Source organism: Peromyscus maniculatus, chromosome 3, assembly GCF_049852395.1.
Source record: "Peromyscus maniculatus bairdii isolate BWxNUB_F1_BW_parent chromosome 3, HU_Pman_BW_mat_3.1, whole genome shotgun sequence".
Taxonomy (NCBI): Eukaryota; Metazoa; Chordata; class Mammalia; order Rodentia; family Cricetidae; genus Peromyscus; species Peromyscus maniculatus.
The window spans coordinates 18,531,381-18,545,620 of NC_134854.1; the positions used below are offsets into that span (position 1 = coordinate 18,531,381).

The 14,240-nt window shown below is 42.2% G+C and overlaps 1 protein-coding gene across 2 annotated transcripts in view; it reads right to left on the bottom strand.

Moving 5' to 3' along the window:
• Nucleotides 1-13,862, bottom strand: part of C1galt1 (core 1 synthase, glycoprotein-N-acetylgalactosamine 3-beta-galactosyltransferase 1) — a 33,926-nt gene extending 20,064 nt beyond the window's left edge. The window contains exon 1 of one of the 2 annotated variants that reach the window (XM_076566214.1): nt 13,704-13,862. In XM_076566214.1, coding sequence (XP_076422329.1) covers nt 13,704-13,710 — 7 coding nt within the window. In that variant the 5' untranslated portion in view covers nt 13,711-13,862. Of the gene's footprint in view, nt 1-13,324; nt 13,466-13,703 lie in introns of those variants that run through there. The other variant, XM_006986895.4, reaches the window with a different exon arrangement.
• Between the last annotated feature and the right edge of the window lie 378 nt (nt 13,863-14,240).

Genomic DNA, 14,240 nt, shown 5'->3' on the forward strand with positions numbered 1-14,240 from the left:
TTGCCATGGTCATGGTGTCTCTTCACAGAGATAGAAATCCCTAAATAAGACAATATTAAATATGAAACCAAAGTGAAGTACATCTAAAAAGGCAATTACCACAACTGACTCTGGATATAAAACCTAAATATCATAAAGTAATAAAATACATTGTCCAAGAGTCAAATAAACTTGGGTGTTATCCAGTGTGTTCCATTCTGTGGTTTAACTGGTGAGATCTAAAGTTTCATTCGAGTGAAGCATGCCACTATCACAGAGGCCCACCTGGGTCATGTCACATCTACCTCTTCCTTTCTTAAGAATTCCTGTTTGTTTGGAACAGGGTGTCTCACACAGGGCAGGCCAGCCTCCATCTTGCTATGTAGTACAGCTAAGGAGGAATCCTATCCCCCTTCCTAAGTGCTGACTGAGATTACAGGCAGGCACCAGCCCTTCCCCAAGACTTTCTTTTTTTTTTCCCTCTTTTAATGAGAACTTGCTGTTTCTTTAAATTATCCAGTCCCTTTTCTTACAACACACTGCTTCTCTGCCAGCACAAAACTTCTGGCAAACAGCTGATGTAATTCCTCCACCTATCTGGGATTTTGTCTTTAAAACTTGTTGGAAATTTCTATGCCTTAGGAACACATTTCAATCTGTGTCACCTTATTTGCTACTTGGAGCAACTCAAGTAGACTTTCTCTTTACCATTTTGTACTCCAGTTTCTCCTAAGAGTCAACCAAATATTGTCTGGAAAAACTCTGAAGGAAGTAAGTCAAGGAAGGAAACTAAACAAAAGATTCCAAGTGAGGCCACCTGGAGGGCCATTTAACCCAATCCTTCGAGGCAGAACTGGTTGATCACTGCTTGAAAACGGCCTTGGGAAGAAAATGTTCTAGCAACTTCTACAGCAGATACACAGGCAATGCAGCATCAGGCAGTTAGGGCAGCCACATTCCATGAAAACGAGGAGGAACTAGATGTTGGGAATGAGCACCAGGAGCAGGACAAAGTAAAACCTTAGCTGGCCTTTGGCTTCATCTGCTGCCATGATTTTGAGGTAGGGAAAGTTAAAAACTAACTATTTCCGATTAGTACTGTGGAATTCTCATAGAGTTGGCCAATGACAAACTACATTAGATTATTTTACAACTGAGGCTCACTGGTGACTAGGCCCAAGAACAAACATGTCCAGAGATCACAATTTTTAGTACCATTGTAAGTTATGAAGTCACTAAGAATTAGCAGACATTTTAGGGAAAGCTCTACGTAACTAATGAAGCTAAGAATCATGCCGAATCCAGACAGTTCACAGTAGGAGCAAACCAGTAAGCACCACCCCTCCATCAGCTCTTGCCTCCAGGTTCCTGCCCTGTTCAAGCCCCTGCCCTGACTGCCTTCAACAATGAACTGTGGTATGAAAGTAAGCGAAATAAATCCTTTCCTCCCCAAATTGCTTATGGTCATGTTTTATCACAGCAGTAGAAACCCTAACTAAGACAGATGCTCAACTTATGATGGAGTTATAATCTAATAAACCCACTGTAAGTTGAAACTATGAGTAAGGAGAAAATTTTTTTAATACCTGATAAATAATACATCATAAAAAGTTGAAAAAAACACATTGAATCGTTTAAAATCCTGATGCTGGGATGGCTCAGTGGGTAAGTGCTTGCTAGATAAGCCAGACTTCTGAAATATGTCCTCTGGACCTCCACACATGTACTGCACAAAGTCCATACCCATACTCACACATCACACAGAGTAGTAATTTTCTTAAAGTTTTGTCTTGTCATTAAACAAAATCCTGATGCGCATTTACTTCCCATGGGGTTATGTTCTGATAAGCCCATCATAAAGACAGTTAGAGGCTATGTGTTCCTACCACAGGGACACAATCACTGGTGAATTGTCTCCTGTCTAAAGACCTCCAGAAAGCAGAATACAGCATCTTGTCTGCCACAGTTATTGATGACGCTCCTTTTCTCAGGACAGTAGTGCAGTCTGTTCTTCAACTTCAGCCAAAAGCAGCAAACTACAGTGCTTCAGCATACCGAAACCCTACCTGCCTTGGCTGACTGCAAGCGGCACACCTATTCATGCTCCACATCTTCTATCTAGCCTTAACTTCATACCTTTCTACTTTACCTTGTCATCGGGACAATTTTCCCACCCCCTTTCTCAACTGAAGTTGAAAACTTTAACCTTTTCTTACTTTTAAGGAGCATCCGTGGCTTCTCGTTGGCATGCCCACACTGCCCCAGCACCATTCTAACAGTTTGGAGCCATTAGTTAATAAACACAAAGCTTGCTTGAACACAAGTACTGAAACTCTTGACAGCAGAGCTGATAACCAAGCCAGCCACGAAGAGACTCCAGCAGTGTGTGCAGCATGAACGCCCTGAGATGGTTCAGACTGCCACGCCTTGCCAGCGCCACAGGAGGAACTACAACTGAACTTGCAGGCAAGATCGAGCTCTAGTGCCTCTGCCTTCCAGCTTATCTGCACTGCTTTTAAAGCTCATTTTTTCCTCATATTACATCCCAACTGCGGTTTCCCCTCCCTCTATCCCCCCCCCCCCAATTCCCCTATTCCTCCATTTCCCTTCAGAAAAGAACAGGTCTCCAGTAATATTAACCCAAACACATTTAAGCCCATTCTTAAAGTTTGCCATGAACTGTTATGTGGATGGCTCTGACTCTTTCAAATTCTTTACCCTAAACAACCTGTCCCATTTTATCTTATGGACAGATGTGAGGTCATCCTTTGGTATCCTGACACCCATGGCTCACCCATCACCAAGTTAACTACTCTCCCATGGAGCGGTTCCCCGTTCCTCCACTCTATAGTGCTCTATGGCACTCGCGACCCAGTATCAGAAGGCTGTGCACCTCGCTCTACCATTGAACTATGGATGTCCTGTCTTTTAGTGTTGTGGTCACCGTGACATAAACAACACAAAGGAGAGAAATTTGATTTTGATTCCCAGTTTCAACAGACTTAGTCCATAGTTGCTTGGTCCGCTGCACTTGGGCAAAACATCACATCAGTGAGAACAAGTGGCACAGTCTGTTCTTCCATTTCAGCCAACAGGAAGCACTCCCCGTGATTTAACACACTGGAAGCTTCCCAGGAACAGCTAATACTCCTCTACACCCATCAGCTCTGCAGCCACCAGTAGGCTGAAACCCAATTCAGGGCACAGCCATGAAGACTCGATAGAGTCTTTCGGAACGGTTTCTCTTCTTCCCTATTTCTATCATGAGAACAAAGTACTCTCATTGGCACTATTTACCAAGATGTCTACCTATGAGTCTAACAAACTGCCATATCTACAGACACTTCTTCCCTTTCTGCACCCACAGTATCTACTAACTGAGACACTAAGCTTGTAGAGCCTAGGTTAACTTTACCAGTTATGGTGGATATATCAGTGTCCTTAGATGTTCTCCTACTAAATTAAATATTGGTGTAAGTAAGAAAAAGGTGTAAAGTACTGTCACCATTATCAATGGCATACTACTGCACCAGAAGCACACACCAGTGCAACTGTACCAAAAAAAATTCAGATTTATATATATAAATATATATTTATAAATATATATATTATAAATATATATTTTATATATTAGGTTCTATCCGTAGAATGTCTGGGTGGGATGCTCATTAAAAGTAAGAAAAGGTTAAAGTTTTCAACTTCAGTTGAAAAAGGGAGTGGGAAAATTGTCCTGATGACAAGTTAAAGTAGAGAGGTATGAAGTTAAGGCTAGATAGAAGGTGTGGAGCGTGAATATTTATATTTATATAAATTTATATATATAACTACTTATATTTATATTTTTATATAATATTTATTTATAATATATTTATATTATATTAATATATATTAAATATAAATATATTTATATAAATTTATATATATAAAACTACACACACAAAAAAAACAGGTAATTGATAATTTCACCAACTGTGAAGAGTTGGAAACACTTAAAAAGGAACCACTTAAAGACAGCTATTTGTGAAGTGAATCACATTTTTATATATAGATAATAAGTAATTATATAGAAAATAATTGCAATAGAAAGCAAAAAAAAAAAAAGCTGTAGGTAACAAAGAATAACTATCACTTTAAAAGTACAAGGTCCACATAAAGAGAAATATAATTCCACTCAAGGGTCAAGAATAAACATGGAGTGAATGGAAAGGCAAGATACTGTTTTTGACATGTCAACAGTCAACAGAGTCTGGGGAAAGGAAGAGTAGCATTAGGAATCAGTTTTCTCACCCAGACATTCTACAGATAGAATCTAATGCTAACTAGTTTAGAACTCTAAAAACTATCAAAGGCTGCAAATTTCCTGTGAAAGACTTGGAAGCGATTTCAGCTAATTTCACCTCTTAAAAGCAACTACCCATCTTTCTCTCTACTAGCTCTGCTTGGTAGGTAGCTGTTTGTGGAGCACATATTTGTAGGGCAATTGTTTAAAGGTTATGGGTACAACGGTGGGCAATAAAAACCTGTCTTGTGAATCCTATGAACTGCTGCTCATTGCTGCGTCTGATCACAAATCCAGACAGATGGGCAGCCACTGCTGACACACCTCACCTCTCTTGGAAGCCCCTCCCTCTCTAGCTAAGTGACTTCTAGGGGATTTGAAAAGCTGATACTTTCCCCATCCCTTCTTATTTTTTTCTCCTTCACATCTTTTGGGAGCTAGACATTAAGAACTAAGAAATCCAAAAGAGCAACTGCATGCACAGGGCAATTACAAAGCCACTTGTAAAACCTCAAAAATACCTTGGTTAGACTTATCCGTGACACAAGACAGGCTACAGCCATCAAAAGCAAAACACCAAACACCAGGGAATGTGACAATCTGATTTCAAGACCACATTATTAATTGGGGACATGTTTTTTTTTTTTCTTCAAATAACACAAGGCACACAAGTGAGAAAATATGACTCACTCAAAGCAATGAGGAAGTGAAACCTAACAAACGGTCTCTAAGAGAGTCCTGACAGCGTCTATTACACAACAAGTTTAAAGAGACAGAAAACCTACAAAAGAAATCAAATGGAAAATCGAAAGCTTAAAGGCATTGTTAACTAAATGTAAAATTCTACTAGAAAGAAGAAGAAAAAAACAAATTTGGGCAAGTAGGAAAAAGAAAGAAACAGCAAGCCGAGGACAGAGCAATCAAAATGACGGAGTCTGGGGAGCTGAACAGAAAAGATGAACGTGAGCACACAAGGTCTACAGGACACCATGAAGGGAGGTGCCCAATGGACATCCTGTGGAATCCTACGCAGGAAGGAAAGAGATGCAAAGAACCACCACTAGCAATCCCCACGTTCAACACAAGATTTCAATTCAGCCCCCAAGAGGATGAACACAAAGATTTATACCAACTTGCATTTTAATCAAACTGTGGGCCAAAGAGACAATTTTGAAAGCATGAAGAAGTGATTCATGGCCTACAAGTGACTGTCAGGAGATTATCATATTTCTCATCAGAAACTTCGGAGGACAGAAGGTAGTAGGCTGATATATTTAAAGTGCTAAAAAGAAAAAAAATGTCAACCACGAATCCTACATCTGACAAAATTTTTCTTTAGAAGTGAAAGGGAACTTAAGACATTCTTGTGTAAACAAAACCAAAAGCAGTTCATTACAACACACCTGCTCTGCAGGAAATGCAGAATCCTACAAGAGTAAAGTAGACAATAAAAGTAAATAAAAACTAAACACACAGGTAGACAGAAAACCGCATACTATTACAACTTTGGTTTTTTAGCTCTATACTTGGTAATTTTTTGACACACAACGCATAAAAATGTCATTATGCGGAATCAGCAGTGAACTGGAGGAGTTCTAAAGGAAAGGCATTTTGTATGCTATTGACATTCAAGGGCTATGGACTCATGCTAGACTACCGCAGCTTAAGGATAAAGTAGAATTCCCTTGATAACCAAAGAAAAGAGCTAACTAACCCACTCAAAAGGAAACGAGATAGTAATGCAGTAAAGGGGCTAGGAAACAACTTGGAGGAGTCCCTCCTGCTTGTAACTACTTTAACAGAAAATGGATTAAACTCTAACCAAGAGGCAGAGACAGGCAGAATGGATAAACATGATCCAACTATGTCTTATCGATGAGACTAACTTCCAATCCAAAAACAAAGAGGTTGAAAGTAGAAGGACAGAAAAGAGACACTGCATGCAGTCAGTAACCAAGAGGAAAGCAAGATAAAACAATTATGTGTCTAATAAACAGACCACTAAAACATATGGAGCAAAAAATAAGTACAAATATATTTCATGATCATGGACTGTTTATTACTGTTAAGATACGCTGTTGATGTACAGTCAGTATAATTAACAAAATGATCTACAGATTCAATGAAATCTTGAGTAAAATCCCAACGTTTTCTACAATAGAAAAATTGTAATTTATAAAAATTACTATCTAGATGGACTTTCATGAAGCCCTAGTCAAACAATACTGAATTTAGCAGCAAAAACAAAGAAACATAAAACATTTTACATCAAAAGACTTTATTAACAGTTTAAAAAAATCAAGCCACATAATGAACAAAACACAGCTCATATATATAATTTGGGATTTATGGGGCTTATATTATGTGATGAACTCCTAAAAATCAACTACAACAAAATCAGTCCAACTCAAAATGGACATGTGATTTGACTAGTTCTCCAGAAGACAGACAATAGTCAATAAGCAAATAAAACAATTCCTCATACGTCTATCATTAGTGAAATGCCCGTTCTCACTCATGATGATGGCTACTATCAACAATCAGAAGATAACAAGTGTTGGCAAGCAGGTGACGGATGAAACTGGAATTCTCTTGTGTATGGCGGCAGAAACCCAAGAGTGCTGCAGCTGTGGACAGCGCTCTGCACAGCAGGTCCTCCAAAACTAAAACTGACCATCACTGTGTCTGGTGGTACTGGACTTTAATCCCAGCATGGAAGGGATAGTTAGGCAGAGCTCCGTGAGTTCAAGGTCAGTCTGGTCTACGTATTAAGTTCCAGGCCAGCCAGAGTTATAAAATCAGACTCTATCTCAAAAAGGAAGGGGGGATAATGATCACATGATCCAATAATTCCACTTTGGGGTACATACCCTAAAGGACTTGAAAGCAGAGTCCCAAAGAGATATTTTTTCCACTAGTAGTAACAGCAGTATTAAAAATAACTAAAATGGTGTGTGTGTGTTGGGGGCAGGGGCGACCCACATTATCTACTGATAGAAAAATGAATTAGTAAATATACAAGGAATTATTGATCAATCTTTTAAAATGAAGAGAATCCCAATCTGTTACAAACAGATAAAAGGAGGACATTTTGTTTAGTGAAACAAAGCAATCACAGGAAGACAATATATAATTTCACTTAATACTTCAAGTAAAACTCGTCCCAGGGTAGAGCTTTGATTGACAGGGGTTGTGGGGAGGTAGACTAGGACTCCCTGTTTAAATAGTATTGAGTTTCAGCTTCACAGCATGCAGAGCTCTACAGTAGGACAATGATAATGGGTGCATCACAATACAAATGCAAACACCACTGAATTGTACAATGAAAAAGGATCAGGAGTAGCATTTTAGGTATATTTTATCACAATAAAAAAAATCAGTGTTAAAGACATCAGTTTTCTATGGATCAATCTGTTTATGTAATGTGATCGCAGCCAAAACACAGAAAGAGTTTTAAAAGTTAAATAACTCTAAGAAATATTGTAAAAGTTTGGGAAAATGAGAGTGCAAATTTTATCTATCTATCTATCTATCTATCTATCTATCTATCTATCTATCTATCTGTAAGATTGCATCACTATTGGCCCTGGCTATCCTGGAACCCAAAATGTAGTCTAAGTAGCCTGGAACTCACAGAAATCTGTCTGCCTCCGTCTCACAAGTGCTAGAATGCCTGGCCAAGGAATGGGTAATTCTTGATGAATGGGTGCAGGGAAACATACAATGTATATTGCCTTTTAAAACGTCTACATGGAGGAATGGTGGCATACACAAGTAATCCCAGCATTTGGGAGGTGAAGGCAAAGGGATCTAAGACTTAAAGGCCAGCATAGGATCAGCCTGGGCTACCTAGTCTCAAACACACTTCCACAAACTTTCTTGTTCTCATAACTAAACCATAAAACAAAACAAACCAGAGATGAACTGAAATGATTTAACAATCTGATATCTATAAAAAGCATGTCAATTAACAAGAGATTTGCTGAGCAGCTCCACAGATTGCCAGAAACCATGCTGTTTGAAATGCCATCATGAGATTGACCCTCACTTCTTTCATGGATGCCTGATCTTCTGTATCTGAAGCAACCTCAATTTCCAACTCGGAGCGTCAGATAAGGGTGTAGAGACATAACATTCTGTAATTATCTTACCTCCATGGTCTCCAAACACCAGGCAGGATGCTTATTAACCTTTTGACAGCCAGTCTCGATGTGTTTTTACAACTATGAAGTACTGTAACACTAGAATTCTGCCTCAATACCGCCCTCCTCCTAACCCTCTAGTACTGGTTTCGTCCTCAGTGACATCTGCTCTTTGCCCAGCTGTATAGTCTTCTGCACTGCAGCAAACCAATCACCTCCTCCTGTCGGCCCCAGGCAGATACTGAGGTAGTTTCTACCAGAGGGACTTCATCAGACTGAAATGGTTTGTGAAACAAAAACAAGTCCATGTGGAAATACACTACATAATCCACACACAGCGCCTGACATCAAGAAAGGGGTGGCTAATGCAAAGCACAGTATGAAAATAATTAATCCTCTGGAAAGGACAAAGCAACCGGCTGGGGCCTTTTTTAATAATTAACAATTGCAAATGTTTCTAAGATTTCAATATTTTAAAACAGAATAGGAGAAAATACCGTTTTGTATATTTGTATGCTGAACTAAGAACTTCCTAAAACTCAGAAGATAGGCCTATAGAGAAACAGTGTATTCAGTGGGCAAGTCCTGGAAGCCAAGCAGCTGGCTCAAAGAACTGTTTCTTTATAACGCGCTTTAAAATGAGTGTGCAACATACAGACAAATGATTAACAACATAAAGAAATGAAGAACACAAAAGACTCAGGAAAACCAACACAGGAGTCAAGGCTACTCAATTTCCCCAACGATTAAGGAAAGGTTAAAAAAATGAAGAGCGTCTTTCTAAGCTAGCATACTGGCAGACTTTCTAAAGCTTATTAATATACAATATTTATTAACTAGAACTATATACTCTTACAACATACTTCTACTGTCTTTTCAAAAAAATATCTGTCAATTATCTTAGAAGCTTAACTGAATATACCTTGAACAAGCATTTCACAAGCAGAAATTTAACTTATGGGTAAATTCATGAAAGCCTTTCAAGACATTCATGATAGCCATATGCTCAGATCTTGGTTCACAGACTATTATTATACTCTGCAGCTGTTAAAAACTGACCTACACGTGTTGATGAGGGAAATGTGCACCTGTGGCTAAACATTTTTAATTGTCAATAGGTGTATTTTGTAAAAATAGAGTACGAAAACAAAACAAATCAAACAAAAGAGTGAAAGGGGACCTCAATGGACAGAGGGGAGGAAATATAAAAAGAGCATTAGGTCTCATTACCAGCTCCAACCGTGCCCTCCTCCTACCCACCCCCAAGCAGCATGGTGGTTCACACCTGTAATCCCCACATTTGGAACGCAGAAGGGCCAGAAGTTCAAGGCTGTCCAGACCTATAAGCCCTGGTCTCAGAAAAGGCAAAGCCAACACAAAGGAATGCCTGTGACTCCTCATCCCTCACCTCATCCCCAGCAGCACTGGAGTCATTGAAGACATCAGCCCCTCCCCTCATCCACAGCAGCACTGGAGTCACTGAAGACATCAGCCCCTCCCCTCATCCCCAGCAGCACTGGAGTGACTGAAGACATCAGCCCCTCCCCTCATCCCCAGCAGCACTGGAGTGACTGAAGACATCAACCCCTCCCCTCATCCACAGCAGCACTGAAGTCACTGAAGACATCAGCCCCTCACCTCATCCCCAGCAACACTGGAGTCACTGAAGACATCAGCCCCTCACCTCATCCACAGCAGGACTGGAGTCACTGAAGACATCAGCCCCTCACCTCATCCCCAGCAACACTGGAAGTCACTGAAGACATCAGTCCCTCACCTCATCCCCAGCAGCACTGGAGTCATTGAAGACATCAGCCCCTCCCCTCATCCCCAGCAGCACTGGAGTCACTGAAGACATCAGCCCCTCCCCTCATCCCCAGCAGCACTGGAGTCACTGAAGACATCTACTATTCTCCACTCTATCATCATCATCATCATCATCATCATCATCATCACATATTTCCCCTATACAACCTCACTTATTTTAACTGTATAGAAGACTTCTTTTTTTAAATAAAGTACTGAAGCCAACATAGCACAATGTCATTGTACTGTGCACACACACACACACACACACACACACCTGCACTAACCTGTTGGAGCAGCTTCTCATACATACTAAAACACCTTAGAAAGAATATAGAAAGACTAATTGCAACATGGATTATCTTTAAGGAATGGGGTTACTAAACCAGAGGAGAGAAGCTTACTCTTTGCACTCACTGTCTTGTACCTCTTCTAGTTAGCTTCTGGCTCTACTGCCTCTGCCCTGATCTGGACTTGGTTTTTCAATTACTGCAACAGCCTTCCAGCCAATACCATTCTTCCTCCCCTTCTTCAGTCTATTTCTGCTAGCATGCCAGAATGATCCTATCAACTGAAATCAGATCCTGTCATCCATTTTCTCAAAAGCCCCTGCCACCTGCCTAAGCGCATTTAAAAAGCCAAAACCTTAAAATGACCTTTATAGCACCCTGCCTACTACTGTTTCCCGGGTGTGTTTTGGCTTTGGACTCCTTGCTCCATTCCTTAAACACGCAGTCTTCATGCCTGCTGTACGTGCTGCAACCGTCTTCTCTCAGACATTCCTGTGTTCCATTCTCCAGCTCTTTGCTTCACAGGGGTCTTCCCTGGGCACACCTTAGCACTCAGTGTCTTTGCTTACCTTGCTTACAATCTAAAAACAAGGCATCAGATCAGTCGGCCTATCTGGAAGCCTAGCTACAAGTTTCCAAATCAAGAGATCTGCAGTGAACTTCGAAAATTTGCATTTCTGACAAGTTCCTATGAGCTTGAGGCTAGGAGCCTAAGGACCCAGTTTTATAACCAGTGTTGCAGAGCCGCATGGGGGCAGTGCCCTGTGCTAACAGAGGCAGAGGCTGGAGTGATATAAAAGCCAAAGACAAAAGCTAAGAGTACCACAGCAGATTCTCCAGAACCTCTACAGCATAGGCTTGCAGACGCCTTAAATGGCCCAGTTCGTGGTCCTTTGTTTGGTAGCCTCAGAAAACTAACACAGCAAACAAGAATGCAAATAACTACATGGGCTGGATATATTTTCAAGTCTGTGGCTAAAATGTGCCTCAGCATTCAGCTTTCATTGTAAAATAATCAGGTTTCCAAACCCAGAATCTCCCAATATTGCCTCCCCAGGCCTGCAAAGCACTTCATACTGCAGGGGCAGGGTAATTTGCTTCCGGCTTCTCCTTGGTTTCTCCCACCTTCGAATGGGATTCCCTGGTTCATAAAGAACAGCTTCTTGTTTTCACACACACAGATACTGGCAGGCAGCTGAGGATCCTAACCCCCCCCCCCGGGGGGGGGGCAGTATTTGAATTAGGTGCAAAAACTTAACCATACTTTGACATTTGTTTCTTACCAGATACACAGGTAAAATGTTAACTTCACATTTTATGGAGTAAGTCTTGTTTTTCTTTCTCCATTTAAAAGAATAAAAGCAAAGTATAATGACATATGTATATGGACCTCATTATCTTGCATGTTAATTTAAAATTTTAATTTTTAAAAAGACCTTAATCCCACCAGATTTGGTATTAAAAACGCATATCTTTCTTTTAACCTTGATATGATTTTCAACTAGCTGTTTTACTAAAATCTCAAAAAATCTTTTTAAAATATTGTACTGAAAACCCAAAACTTTTGAGTGTAGCAGGTAAATAGCAGCATTAAGGTAACAATTTCTACTTACATTTTATTTATACCCTGTCAGAAAGAGAAAATTCACCACAAGAAGACCTGACTTTACATTACCATGGATTATAAAGTCACGCTGCATAACACAATGTTCATTTCAGCACCATCAACATACAAGCAGGGTACAGCCAACATATGCACAGTGGAGCACTTCCGCATACGATTAGCCAAACATTAACTCATTGTATGTACTCTTAAATAAACTGCTTATAAAATTCTAAATTTTCTTAACATTAAATTTATTCACAATTATAGGTTAGGATGATTTTTTAAAAGCATAACTGGGGGGCGGGGGGAGACTTCAAGTAGGCAGTAACCACAAAGTATTTGCAAAATGCTTAGTCCTAAGTAAAAAGATACAGGAAAACATAAATTTCAAGAAAATCTGAGACACTGAGTAGTTCTCCACTAGTCCTGAATTTTAAGTGACTCATACTTGTCTTCCTAAATCGCTGTTTTACTTAACATATGGTGAAAAAAGTTAACTGTTTGGTAACTTGAAACTTTATATTCATTTAAACTGTACAAAAATATATGGCAAGACTGGCAGAAAATAAAATTTATGATATACAATTCTTAGAATACACAATATCATGTGCATAAGACTCATCTGACATTTATCTGCTAAGAGACTGGAAAACTGTCATCTAAATACCTTCTAAAAACTCAGATTTCCCCTTCCAAACTTACACCAGAATCAAACAACTTGTAATGTGCACAGCACTTTTTCTTGGCATCCAGGCAGAGCTATCTATAGTCTATGCTCAACTTCTAGTAAATTACCATATTTCTGTCCCTTACACGTTGCCTAATTACTCAGTCTGATGCATAAAAGTTCTAACTTTGTAACTTTTTAATTCAGACTACGTTTTTAGTCGTTATGTACTAAAAGGCAATATCGTGGCATCTACAATGAATACAAAAAAACGAGACTGGAAAATAACTTTTTCCAGAATGTGTGTGTGTGGGGGGGGGACCTTAATATTCCCGCCGCTCGTTTTTAAACACTGAGAGTGGAAGAGGGATAAAAATTAAAAAAGAAAAAAAAATCCCCAATTCTCGTTCCTGAAATACAGTCAACCCAAGAGAATATCCAAATTCAAAGCAGTCTGTTTAACTAGCGACCGTCTAGAAATCCCATCACACTTTGTTACCAGAGGGGAGGGGGAAAAAATTAAATCCTTGTGCACGCCGCAAGCCCCCTACACACCTGGCTAGTCGACTCAGCCGCAGGGAAACTTGCAACCATAATAAAGCAGCGGCAGACAAAGCTCGCCCCAGCCGGCGACAGGCAGGCAGGCACCCGGGACCCGAGCGGCCGGAAGGTGCCGGCACCTGAGTGCAGGGGTGGCGGCCGCTGGGCGCGCGGAGGCCGGGGCGGGGCGGCGGGGCAGGACCGCTAGGCGCCGGCCCGCCCCAGGCGCCTCCCGCCCGAGCCGCCGGGCAGAGGAGAGCGCAAGGGCGGCCGCTCGCCCGCCGCCCGAGACACCTGTTTGGCCGCGCTCCCGTCCCCTCGGTCGCCCCGCCGCGGGCAGCCGAGCCCCGGGACCCGCAGCCCTCGGGCGCCTCCGCCCGCCCGCCCGCCGTACCTGACATCCGCCGCGGCTCCCTCTCGCCCCTCTCCCGGCAGGCGGGGAGGAGGACGACCCACGACCCTCGGACCTTCGCTGCCCTGGCCGGCCGCAGCACCGGCACGGGCCGCTAGCCAGGGCCGCCCGCTGCCGCCCAGATCATCCCCCGGCAGCGGCGGCGGCCGAGGCGGGCCCGGCGCGCGCTCCCGCCGCTCGCCCCCGCCGCTCGCTCCGCCCCTCCTCGCCCGCCGCGCGGCCCGGCCGCGGCCCCGCCTACGGCGCAGTCACCACCCAGGGGTCCCGGAGAGCTGACGTCGCGGCCGCCGCACCAGCCCCAGGGAAGGGCGGGGCCCGGGCGGCGTGGGCGGGGACTCGGCGACGTGCGGACGCGGGGATTGGCCGTCCGGCGTTCGCCCCGCCCCCCTGCGAAGGGGGCTGGGAAGTCCTGGCTGCCTAGAGGCGTGGGTTGAGTTTCAGCCCCCTGCTAGGGAGGTTGGTGAAGGGTCCCGCGCTAGCCTGTCCACTCGGGGAAAGCGACGTTTGCAGGGACTGCGA